This window comes from Geotrypetes seraphini, chromosome 1, assembly GCF_902459505.1.
Source record: "Geotrypetes seraphini chromosome 1, aGeoSer1.1, whole genome shotgun sequence".
Taxonomy (NCBI): Eukaryota; Metazoa; Chordata; class Amphibia; order Gymnophiona; family Dermophiidae; genus Geotrypetes; species Geotrypetes seraphini.
In genome coordinates this window covers 486,500,321-486,513,689 of record NC_047084.1, presented here as the reverse complement: position 1 = coordinate 486,513,689, position 13,369 = coordinate 486,500,321, and the positions used below count along the sequence as shown (strand labels likewise).

Below are 13,369 nucleotides of genomic sequence, written 5' to 3'. Positions count from 1 at the left end.
GGAACTGTGGGTTCTAGATGTGATCAGTGATGCGAAGACCTGGCGCGCATATACATGTTCGTACTGCAAGACAACACTCGAGTTATCGAGTTAAAATTTAAGAAAATGTTTTGCTCGTCTTGCAAAACACTCGCAAACCACGTTACTCACTATCCAAGGTTTGACTGTACTTGCAAAGTGGCAGGTGTACAATGAATAGAGTCTGAAAGAAAGTAGTATAAACACATGTTAAGAGTTAAGTCTCATGGACTGAGTTTTAAAGAAAGTGTTTCATGTCTGATTTCAGCTATTATAAAGAAAAACACTTTATATTAATACTGTCAAGTTGCAATTGATGAAAGCACTTTATTGAAAATCCGTAAGAGAAATCAGGAAAAATTATGCAAAAAATACTTTAGATCCATTAAACTAAATACAAAAACAATGGATCTCACCGTCATAAAACAAATATAAAAAATATAATTTAGAAAAAAGGTGCTCAGTAAATAATATAAACCAACCAACAGGTAATGGTTAAATCTACAACATCATAGCACCACCCCCCCCCTGCCAGCTTACAGTTCGAAAAAATATAAAGAAGGAGGAACTTATCTCAAGCAGATGTTCCAGAGGCGCTCCTCGATCAAGATACAACTGAGGGTGATAATCACACCATTACTAGGTTCTTCAATTCACAAACTCAATCCAGTGTTTCTGATCTCAAAAACCAGGGGGTTCATAATAAAAAAACAAACAAAGGTTCAAAAAGTGGCCTAAATCAGAACTTGAACGATCAAAAAGACAGATCGTCCAAGTACCGATAATCAAAGCTGGTTTTAGAACCAGCGTAGGCCTTTACCCTGCCTCTGAACACCTAGAGCAAAAAGAAGCGTTTCTAGAGGAGAGGGAAGGGTGGAAGGTGGGCCAACCTAGACTTAGTCATACTGCAAGTATAACCAAAAGTCTAGGGAGATGGCCCAGTCGGAACTTATATGTTTTGACTTAGACCAAGTCAAAACATGTATAAGTTCCAAATAGGGGCTGCAATCAGCTCAGTAGCCCCGGCAACCTGCCCAAGCCCTCCTGCCGAGGCATACCCCACTCTCTCTAACCGGCAGGAGGGAGTCCAAGCCCTCCTGCCGAGGCATCCCCACCCCCCTGAACACCCCCTGAATCAGCAGGAGGGAGCCTAAGCCCTCCTGCCGGAAAGCAAACCCCCCACCCCCCCTCAAATATGGGCATGAGGGATCCCAGGCTCTCCTACCCATAGCACACACCCCCTCGCAACCCCAATTGCCCCTGAACCCCTGATCGCCTCCTGAACTCCCAAACAGCCCCACACTAAACCTGGACACCCCCCTAACCCCCAACTTACTTTAACGTTGGCCAGCCAGCCAGGTCCCAAGCCCGTCCACCGACAGGCCCGCCATCCTCAGAATGGTGGGCCTAGGGCCTGATTGGGCCAGGTGCCTAAGAACCCTCCTGTGGGTAGGGTCTTAGGCACAGGAGGGGCCTAAGGCAACTGGGCCAATTCCGGTTGGCCCAGGCACCTTCTATAGGTGGGGCCTTAGGCACCTGGCCCAATCAGGTTCTAGGCTCGCCATTCCGAGGATGGTGGGCCTACTGGCCGGGCTTGGGACCCGTCCATCTGGCCGTTAAGGTAAATTGGGGGGTTAGGGTGTGTGTTGGGGGTTGGGGAGCAAAAGTAGTGGGGGGGCCATTCGGGGGGTGATCTGGGGGGATTCATGAGGGGTGTGCCTTTGGCAGGAGGGCCTGGGATCCCTCCTGCCCATATTTGAGGGGAATGGGGGGGGGTTCGCCTTCTGACAGGAGAGCTTGGGCTCTCTCCTGCTGGTTCAGGGGGTGTTCAGGGGGGTGGGGTGCACCTCAGCAGGAGGGCTTGGACTCCCTCCTACCGTTTTGGGGGGTTGGGCTTCGCCTTCTGGCAGGAGAGTTGGGAGTGCCATCAGGAGGGCTTGGTATCCCTCTTGCCAGTATTCGAGGGGGGGTGCACTGTCGGCAGGAGAGATTGGGCATCTCTCCTGCTGTGATTTGCGGCAGTTCAGGGAGGGATTACGATCGCGGCAGAAGAAATTAGGCATCTCTCCTGCCACGATCGTTGTGTGTGTGGGGGGGAATTCTGTAATCGGTGTTGTTTTTGATAGGCGCCAGTTACAGAATCCAGCTTTTAGGCAAAGGACTGGCCCCTCCTTCGCCTAAAAGGTCTGGGTTTCGGAGTTTGGGACTTGGACGATTTTTTTGGTTGGGAATGTGTTTTAATTTTAGATGTTTTGGTGGTCTGGGCGATTAAACTGCTGAATGTAGAGATAGGCCATTCTAAAAAAAAAACACCTCATTTGGGATGGTTTTTTTGAGAATGGACATTTTCCCAGATGCTACTTTCAGCGTTTAGGGGCTTAGACCAAAAGGGGACTTAGACGGGGTTTTTTTTTTTTTAAATTATGCCCCTCCACGTGTCCAAAAAACTTAATCCAAAATAAATATAGAAATACAAAATTCACAAAATCCAAGGAATGGAAAGTATATCCCAACAGTAAAATCAACGGACAGCTGCAGGGTTCTCAAGGCTGGCTGCTCCTCATAGAGAAACAAGAGTACTGAGCACGGATGAACGTAATAAAAGTTCTTTTTTATATTTTTTGAACTATAGGCTGGCAGGGAGTGGTGCTATAATGTTCTAGATTTAACCATTACCTGTTTGTTGGTTTATATCATTTACTGAGCACCTTTTTTCACGATTATATTTTTTATATTTGTTTTTTGACTGTGAGATCCATTGTTTGTTTTTGTATTTAGCATTTTATTGAGCCATAAAGTTTTTAATGTTTCAGTATTGAAGCTATGTTTTTACTCTAACTTGTGTAATAAATAGTTGCTGCAGATTTGTGACAATACTGTGTGAAGTCCCTTCTTCCTACCAGGTAACACTGACGTTCACACACGCTCAGGAATTTCTTAATAATTTCACAAACTGTAGTGCATATGACAGAAGAGTGCTCTGACCCCAGGGACATTAACTTGCCACCCGGTGATGTGACCGATGGTGAACTTGCTGTTGATTGGGTCAGAGTAGTGCTGAAGCTAGAGGGTGCTACAGGGGTTTCAAAAATCACTGCCTGTCCATTATCTCCTCTATGGTGGCTGCACTGCAGTGGATAGTGCAGGCCACAAGGGAGTATGTTGCACAGGGTGTGATTCTGGTTTGGGGCATTCCTGGAACCTCACTATCAGTCATTCTCCTATTTCCTGCTCGGCAGTGATTTCTAATACAGGTAGAGGTTTCCTCTTTCGTTGGCTTTGTGTGCTAGCAGCATAATTATAAAGGCTTTCAATTATTTTATGCAACTGTAGCCCTGAGAGTCACAGGTTTGATGCTTTAATAAAAACAATCCCCCGAAACAGCTCTCTGTGTGAGGAAATTTAATCTGGAACTACTGCCAGAGTTGTTTTACCAGTTCCACTCCAAGGGTGTGAACCTAAAACCAGCAAAAGGACAAATTCCTGATGAATATGCTTGGCGTAATTTAAGACTGATAAGTGGATTTGTGCCCTAGTTTTATTCCATGGAGTGACTAAACATCTAATCCTTTCAAGGCCAAGAAGTTGAGTGCTATATTGCTCTGATATTTATTTTAAAAAAAATTATATTTCTCTTATACCTAATTGGATTACAACCCCCCCAAACATAATCATAAGATAAAAACACCAAAAGTCTGTATAAAACACAATAAAACAAAACAATATACAGAAAACATTTCTATTAATCACTTCATTCTTGACCACTTAAAAACCTTCTATAAAGAGATGTTTTAAATAATTTTTTAAACTATTAAAGGTATTATTCATTCTCAATTATCCAACCAGATTATTCCAAAGCTTCACCCCTGCCACCAAAATAGCCATAGTAAAGAATGAAATGAAACCCGAAGGAACGGGGCAAGAAAAAGATTGTTAGCTGCGGGTACAGTGACAAAGTCATTCACTGCCCCGTGGAGTGGTGAATGGCCTTGTCACTGCAGTAAAGTATCTGCCGCGCGTTGACTCTCTTCTCACCCCTCCCAGTCATCAGCCTTCCTCACGATCACATGGTCCAGCAGACCCCTCCCTCCCAATCATTGTGGTCTGGGCATCTCTTCCCCTCGTTAGGCCATCTCCCTACCTTCCCCTCAACTTCATGGGCACTTTTCAGAATCGAGGTTTTCTCTTCGAGTGGCCCAGACACCATAGCTTTCTCACAGGTCGCACGCAACTACTCTGAAACTTCTCTGACATGAGCCGCTCATGTGGAAACAGGAAGTTGAATCAGAGGAGAGGTTTCTGAGTAGTCGTGTGTGACCTGTGAGAAGGCTATGGCGTCCGGGGAACTTGGAGAGACAATCTTGATTCTGAAAAGCGCCTGCAAAGGTGAGGGGAAGAAATCGAGTTGCGCCGAAGGGGAGAGAGGAACAGACGCCGAAGGGAAATGGGGAGGAGAGAGGAGGGAGCAGATGCTGCATGGAAGTGGGGTGGGAGAGGGGAGAAGCCACATGGAAGTGGAGAGGGGAGAGAGAGATGGGAACAGAAGCTGGAAGAAAGTGGAGAGGAGAGAGGACGCCGAAGGGAAGTGGAGAGAAAGGGAGGAACAGATGCTGGATGGAAGAGAGGGAAACAGACACTGAAGGGAAGTGAAAATGGGGAGGGGAGAGAGGAACAGAAGCCGAAGGGAAATGGGGAGGAGAGAGGGGGAAGCAGACGCTGAATGGAAGTGGAGAGAGGGGGGAGCAGTTACTAGAAGGAAGTTAGGAGAGGGGAGCAGAAGCTGGATGGAAGTGGGGAGGAGAGAGAGAGGAGAGCACATACTGGATGGAAGGAGGGAATAAAGAAAAAAGGGCACATGCTGGATTGGGAGAAGATGATAGAGTTAGTGAGATACTAGAAGGAGTGAGGGAAAGAGGTGGCAAGTTGTAGGTATACACAATGAAAGGGAAATTGACACAAGAAGTAGAAAACAAATTGAAAAGAGCAGAAAAGAAAAGGAAGGGAAAGGAAGAGGAGATACCAAAGCATTGGGAGAGGGAAGGAGACAGATACCAGATCTGAAGGGAAAAAGAGATGCTAAACACCACCTGGGGGAGGGAGTGAGAGATGGAAGGAAAGAAAACAGAGATGCCAGACCATGGGGGGCGCGGAGGGAAGATGGGTGCCAGACCAATGGAGGGGGGAGGGAGAGATGGAAGGGAGGGGCAGTTTCTGGTAAAGGCATAGAAATAGAGCAGATGCTATATGGAAAAGGCAGAGAGAAAGCATACAGTAGATGGAAGGAAGAGAATGACGAGAAGATGAGGAAAGAGGAAACCAGACAACAAAGGTAGAAAAAAAATTATATTGCTTTTCTTTTTAGGATAAAGTAGTATTGTAGTTGTGTTGATAAAGATTTATAAACAAAGCCCTGCAAGCTGAAGATCTCTTCCTCTAGTTCGGCAGCCAGAGATCTGATTTATAAAATGACAATTGTACAGAATATTGTTTCTTTTTATACTTTAATAAGCTCGGTATAAAACTATTTGAGGATTGTGAGGATGGGATCTTATGGTTTGTGGGGATGGAGTGGGGACCGAGCTCGTGGGGACAGAGAAGAGATGGGAACTGAGCTCGCAGGGATGGGGACAAATTTTTCCCCGTGTCATTCTTTAAGCCATAGCTCTGGTACTAGCATACCTCACATCCTGTAACTCATCAACAGATAAATGCCTGATAACAGATAAGTGTCGGAGATTGAAGGTGTCAAGAACAAGCATGTTTTTGTGTATGGGCCCTCAGGAATGGAATGAAGTACCAATGTGTATATACGCCAGCAGGGAAACTTATGTACATTTAAGTGATTATTGAAGAGGCATTGTTTTATAAAATGAAATATGGGAACTAAGACTATTATATTTGCTTGAGCGCTGGTCACTAATCTGTGTTTGTTTTAAACATTCATTGTGTGTATATATGTGTTTTAAATACTGTGTATGTTTTTGCTGTAAACCGCTTTGTATAAAGCGGGATATAAATAAATAAAACCAAACAAAAAATGCAACGGATCAACGGGGCTGATGTAATGTCACAGCATGTGAAAGATGCCATGGTAACCCTAGGTGAATTGCTTGAAAAATCAAAACCAACACCTTAAACACTACTCAAAATTTAAAAGGTTCTTGTTGTTAGGCACCACTGGCTTGTGCTCGAGTCCTAGCGACTTGATGAATTGCGTATCTAAAAAGAAATCGATTTTGTGCTAGTCCAGAAAGGTCTTCCAGTGTCATCCCCATGGTTGTTTTCAACGTGTCAAGCCATCTGATTGCAGGTCGCCCTCTTTGCTTGGTTTCTTCAACCTTTCCAAATATGATGTCCTTCTCCAGTGCATGTTAAATAGCGTTTGCCAATTAACAGCTGCCAGGAGGGCGCCGTTTGTAGAATTTACCCCTTAGCACATAACCCAACAGTATTCTTAAGTTATGCATACAAAAGTGAGATCCACCCATACCCTATCCAAGCCCCACCGCACAAGTACACCCCTCAGCATTTACACTCTAATCTTGTGCATGATTTAATTACGCCAGGTGTTCACCTGGCTGGGCCTCCGAGTGTGCAGATCGCCGGACTTGATGGACCGAAGGTCTGATCCAGAGATGGCAGTTCTTATGTTCTCTCTTCTAATGATGTGACCAAAATAAGACAGTTGTAACTGTTGTAACATTTGGGCTTCGAGTGACATAGCCGATTTGACCTCTTCCAGAATTGATTTGTTAGTTCTTCTGGTGGTCCAGGTCATACCTAAAATCCTTCTCCAGCACCAAAGCTCAAATCAGTCAATCTTCGTTTGGATTGTTACCTCCTTGCCTTTGAAAGATTTAAAAGGTAGCCAACGCAGTTTTCATAATAAAGTCACATGCTCAAATTTACTGCCACCAAAGATTAAAGGTGCTGCAGCATGCTGTTGTCTTTTTTTTGTCTTCACAAATATGGTAAACCATATCTAAGTAGCTGTGAAGGAAGCAGATGAGATGAAGGGAGAAAAAAAAGACTTGACCACTAAGGAAATAATTGGATGCAACTGAAGGAGTCTGGGACTGGTTTTCCTAAGTGTTGAACTAAGTTTTCTCCTTAATAAAATGCTGAATTATGTTTAATTGCATACCTAACTTATCTCATGTTCTAGCTTGCCTGCACTGCACTTGGGCATTTTAGCTTTTTATGGTTATCTCAGCATACACAATATTGTATTCTGCCCTCCTGGACATGTAACAGAAAGACTGCAGGGCTTAGATAAGTGACCTGCTTGTGTGAGCTTAGGACCAATATGATTGTTAAGAAAAGTAATACCTGAAAAGTTTTTTCTAGAATTCAGTTGTATAGCCAGCAAAATGAATAACTTCCTGGTTTCGGGACTTCTGAAGCTGCCAACTTGGTCCTGGGAAGTCCCATATGTATGCTAATAAAAACCCTGTTGCTTTCTTCAAGTCTCATAAGTTTTGTGGCTGACCAAAGTGACCTTTCACAAGTACTTCAGGGAATCATCCAAAGCTATTGGAAGAGAGACCAAAAAGAACAGGGGATACGGTGGGATAAAAGAGACAATCTGTATTAGTTTTAAGGGCCAAATGGTTAGAAAACAACCAAAGAAAATAAACAAACTCCGGGTAACTTTATTGACCTGATATATTGATTTGTGTTGACAAAATGACATATAATCTGCTTCTGGTCTCTGACGCCGATCCGTATTATATTCCTCGACATTAGGTTTCTGGTTCGCCGGATCAAGTGCTCACCCTGGCACTTCCGTTCCCTCTCTAGTTTCATAGATGAGTCACGCAGACGTGCCGAGCAGAGGGATGAAAGGGGGTGGGGAGGGGGGAAAAGACAGCCTAAATTACACATTTCCCGCCAGTCACAGAAACAAGCCCAAGCTGGGGGTGATGTAAGGCGGGAAGCACGCAAGGCGCCGGCCTCGAGTCTTTTGACGTACGGAAGAGCGGACCGAGCAGTTGGAAGCCGAGGTGGGAGGAGTCTCGGTCAGAGCCGAGGAAGGGAGGGGGGGGGGGGAACAGGTACGCGCGTGGTGGGTGTGCACGCGCCAGTGAGTCGGGGAGGCGGTGCGCGAGTTGGGCTCATTTCGGTTAGGGCAGGAGACGGGGCGGGGCGGCCAGCTGTGGAGGAAAGGGCAGTGGTGGAGAGGAGTGGACGGACGGAGGTTGGCCGGGCCCCCGCTCTGTCCGTGTGAGAGAGAGGAGCTCGCTCGCGCCCTTTTGCTATGGCGGTGCTCGAGTTGGCCCTGCAGGGACTCGCTGTCTTTGGCTTTGTCCTGTTTGTCACGCTCTGGTTCATGCACTTCATATCCATCGCGTACACGTAAGTCTCACGGGTGGGAGTGTGAGGGGGGTCGCGGTGATGTATGGGAATTAATCGCGTGGGGGGTTGGGGGGGGGGTTCTGCATTAGGGCGGCCTGGCGCTGCGGCTGCCGGAGCTTAGTTACGGGTCTGTCCAATGCTGATGATGGAAGGAGAGTGGCTTGGGAGGACAGGAGCCGCGTACACTGTCTCTTCTCCCTCCCCCCCCCCCCGCGCTGACTGCAGGCCCTGGCTCGGATACACTCCCCCGCATTTTTGGGGGGAGGAGGGGGGTTGGCAAAATAGTGCAGCGGGTGCTTGTTTCTCCGCTTTCCTGGGGTCCGCATGCGGAGCGAGCGAAGGAACTACCCCTGTCATTGCTGGAATATCTTCGCTGGCTTTCCGTTAACAGTGCAAACCGGGGTCAGTAATTCGTAGCGTTGGCGTTTTGTGACAGAGGAAAAAGCCTTTTAACCCCGCTGTCACTCATATCCGCAAAAAAAAAAAAATAAAGCATTGTGAATCTGTTCTCTGTAGTTTTGGACTTCATTCAGAGCGGTTGCTTGTTCCTGATTTTTGATAGCTATTGCAGTTTAGCTATTTTCGTAAGTCAAGTAAGCGTTGCAGTGTATGAAACAGTATATTATATATTTTTTGATGAACAGACGTAGATTGACCCTTTTCATAGTTGTTTCTTGTCACCCCTGTGGGCAGGCAGGTTCCCCGGCGTCCATTCTCTGGATTAGATCTGGCTCATATTTGACAGAGTTGAAATTCAGGAATGGCATGGGTTTTTTTTTTTTTTTTTTTTTTTTTTAAGGCAAGTTAATTAATCGTCTTTTATTACAGTAAGTAAATATTTACCTGTGTATAGAAACAATAGATCTTGGGTAAGAACACCAAACGTGGAAGAATTGGTGAAGGTATTTTGAACCTCTCCCCCCCCAACACATGCTTGTGCTATCCCTTACTTTTTACTTAGTCTTGTTTGGCTTTAGTGTTGCAGTCATGTCAACTTGGGTGACCTCTCTTAATTTTTTATTTTTGTTCCCTGAGCCACCCTTACAATTTATATCCAGTCATTTAAACAATTGCACATTGGTTCATTGAAAATTAATAGTGTATCTTTGCCAAACACACCTACTACCTATGTAGTAACAGGGACCGTCTCTTAGATGTGTTGCTGTATAGCGCTGCACTATAGAGATGCTAAATAGTAGTAGTAGGGAACCACTTCAGGAAATGGATCAGTTGAAGCACTTTTACAAAGCTGTGGTAGAAAGTGACCTTAGCATGTCCTTAGGTGTGTGTTTCCTGCACACTAAGGCCATTTTTATTGCAGCAGTAAAATGTTCATGGGCTGATGTCACCAAATAGTACACGACCAATAAAGAAAAGATTACCATGGCAATATTTACCATCATCTGTTTTGTAGGCGGTCAGAGCTCTTTGTGGTAATCCTGCAGTAATGCGGATGCACTAACTGATTAGTGCATAAAACACTCTTTCCGCCTCAGAAATGCCCCCTCTGTGAAAAAATTTTTTTAAATATTTTTAGTGCATAGTTAGCACATGCCAATTGGGAATTTACCTCAAGATGCATGAGGTAAGCACGTGGTAAGCACGTCTTAATGCTTACTACAGTATAGTAAAAGGACTTTTTAATATAATTTAAAAATAAGTATAACCTGAAGTTTTCACAACTTGAATGATGCCAAAGCTGCTTACTTTTCAGGTAAAATAGTTAATTTTTTGAGTGACTGCAGTGGTACTTTTTCTTTTGATGAACATGCCCTGTGGGTTCAGAACCCCTGCTGTAATGTTCCTGAACACTTAAATATCTTCTGCAGCATTCCTATAGTGTAAAGTCTTGGGTATGGTGGGTTCCAGGATGTTCCATAAAACAGTGAAGAGGTAAAAATAACCACGCAAATATTGTCCACAGTAAAAAGTGGAAGAAACACCATGGTATCAGGATGACACCAGGAGTATGCAATAAAAATTTTAAAAATATGTTTATAAAAAAAGATGAAGTAACTAATCCAGTGTTGTATAGTGTACAGCAATTGAGTCCTAATGTACACTATTCAACATTGTACAGTGGTGTTTCTTCCACTTTTTTTGTTTGGGTTCCAGGATGTTTCCATGAGTCTTATTTTTGGCATGTAGAGGTAGCCATAAAGTGCTGGATTTGTTGCCATGCCTGCTGTTTTGCTTAGGTACCACTGGATGCGAAGGGTTCTATTTATTAATAATTCAAGTTCATATGGTTTAGTAAAATCTAGCCCAAATTATGCTAAACTGGTATGATCGATCCACTTGACATCTGCTAGTTAGTCTTGTATTTGTTTTGCCTAGTTTGAATTAACGTTGTTGCTTGCTCTAAGAGGTTGTCAGATTCCTAAAATATCCACTTTTTCCTGGATTCAAAATAAGTTCCATAACTTTACTGAAAATTCCTCTATAAGTGCTTTGTTACTTATGAGGGGAATCGGGATATATTTCTTGTTGAAAAATCTTTGTATTGAAACGGGCTAAGGAGTAGTTTAGTTTAGAGGTGAGAGTTTAGATGAAGATGGTTGGCTTTTGTTTCGTTTTTGTCTTTTTTTAATAATTCATTATTTCCACTAGAGCAGTGGTCTCAAACTCAAACCCTTTGCAGGGCCACATTTTGGATTTGTAGGTACTTGGAGGGCCTCAGAAAAAATAGTTAATGTCTTATTAAAGAAATGACAATTTTGCATGAGGTAAAACTCTTTATAGTTTATAAATCTTTCCTTTTGGTTAAGTCTTAATAATAATATTGTAAATTATAGCTAAAGAGACATATGATCAAGAAACTGTTTTATTTTACTTTTGTGATTATGATAAACATACCAAGGTCCTCAAAATAGTACCTGGCAGGCTGCATGTGGCCCCCCGGGCCGCGAGTTTGAGACCACTGCAATAGAGGTAACTTCTTTATACATGGCTGAGTATCCCCTTTGATGTGTGCTAAATGTGTTTAATTTCTATATACTATATATATATATTTTCTTGAGGTGACATGTATTGTTTGAAACTTTTAATTAAAAAAGTTGCCACGGTTATAACAGTCAATCTAAAATTTTCTGAGTTCATAAGTCAGTTGTTTTTGGGGTATTTTTTGTATGTGAGTGTGGTACTCCCATAGGAGTTCTGATGAGGATTGCATAGGACCATTATATTGATTGTTGTGGCAGGAGCAGGCTGTGGTAATAGCTAAGTTGGAGGTGTCTTTTTAAAACGTATTTCTGCTAAGAATTGAAAAGTGTCTTAATGATTGTTTTACTGGATATACTATTTGCAATTTTTCTTGGCGTACTTAATTTTTTGTGCATAGTATTTGGATTATGATCATGGTACATTGTGATTTTTCAATATTCTTTTCAATAATTTATTTTCTAATTGACTTATCAGATTTCATTGTTACAGTACACATCTTCCTAGCCTAACAATTTTCTCATCTCTTTGATTACAGTTGTGGTAAACACAAGTAAGGTTTTGTGCTACTGTCCCAAGCCCCAAATTAAATCCCTATGTGCTTTGTAAAAGGGTGTGTGACTTGCGAGTACTGATTTGTTTGATTTACCTTTATTCTAAAAATGTTTATATTTTGGAACATTCTGTATTATGAATGGATGTTTTCAGGGCTTTTTGTTGGGTTTTTTCATAGTAAGAAATTGTTTTAGTTGTTACTTTTATCTGGAAAGTTTTACCATATGGTTTAATTGTAAGAACTGGAGTAGAAAAAGATTTTGAAATGTAAACATTAAACAGACTTTTATAACTGTTTGCTTTGGTCATTTGTTATCTTCATTTGCTTCTATTCTTTGCCCCCCATTCTCTCCTTGTATGACTGATGTGTCAGTTTGGGCTTGCTCCCTGCTGCTGTTGTGGTTCTTAACCTTGAGGGAGTTTTCCAGCTCCTACAGCAGCTGCTTCTCAACCTTGGTAGGTTCTTGGTCTTTGGTGCAAATGCCTAGGATTTTTCTAGCTTGCTAAATGCCATTTTATTTGACTTGCTAGGGATCTGCTAATGAATTAGGGGAAAGAATGGTCTACTCTAGGGCAGTGTTCTTCAACTGCCGATCCGTGGAAGGTGCCGGTCCGCAGAAATTTCCTGCCGGTCCACAGGGCTGGCACATGCATCGGGCCCTAGACAGTGCTCTTCAGCCGCTGGTCCACGGTGCGATCGATGCAGCGTTGGTTTTGGGTTGGCTCCCTCTTCCTCAGTGCTGCAGTGCACAAAGCCTTGGGCAGAGGCTTCTACGCACGTCTTGCATTTGAACCAGAAGCCTTCTCTCTGACATCGCAACGTCAGAGGGAAGGCTTCCAGATGAGGTGCAGGATGCTTGTGGAACCGCTGCCCACGGCTTTGTGCACTGCAGCATTGAGGAAGAGTTAGCCAGCCCAAACATAACAACGGGGGGCAGGCCAGAAGGCAAGGCACAGCATGGAGGGAGGGAGACAACAACGGTAGGGGGAATGATTTTATTTTTTTAATTTGGTGATTGATTTATATCTGCTGTCTGTTCAAGAAGAAATGCATTTGTTTCTTTTCCTCTGGGGTTGTACTGCATGCAGAGTCTTGCACCTTAGGGTTTGTTTGTATATATATTTGTACTTTTAGTTTTTGGTCCCGTATTTGCTTGGGGTTATCTGTGTTCTGGTAGGAATGAATATTGAGAAGCATATAGTGTGCTTTGTGTAGTTTAATTTTGTGGTTAACCGTTGCCAGCGCGTGATCTCCCTCACTGACACACATCGGTGGTGTATTCAGTGTTTGGGATCTGACCATCGTCCAGAGTTGTGTGCTCGCTGTGCTACCCTTCAACCTCGTGCCCGCAAGTGTCGTCGAGTTCAGGTGGGAAAAACTCTTTGGAAATATGGATCCACTTGCCCCGGTCTCGACCTCGAATTTGGTCAAGCCTCTCACAGGAGTTCCGCATTCTGCCTCGATTTCGATTTCAACTTTAATCAAGCCATCCTTGTTCGG

General features: G+C 43.6%; 1 protein-coding gene across 3 annotated transcripts in view; it reads left to right on the top strand.

Annotated features, from left to right (window-relative positions):
* The first annotated feature begins 7,920 nt into the window (after positions 1 to 7,920).
* Positions 7,921 to 13,369, top strand: part of UGCG (UDP-glucose ceramide glucosyltransferase) — an 87,109-nt gene continuing 81,660 nt past the window's right edge. For 2 of the 3 annotated variants that reach the window (XM_033926297.1, XM_033926283.1), the window contains exon 1: positions 8,081 to 8,373. In XM_033926297.1, coding sequence (XP_033782188.1) covers positions 8,276 to 8,373 — 98 coding nt within the window. In that variant the 5' untranslated portion in view covers positions 8,081 to 8,275. Of the gene's footprint in view, positions 8,022 to 8,080; positions 8,374 to 13,369 lie in introns of those variants that run through there. The other variant, XM_033926291.1, reaches the window with a different exon arrangement.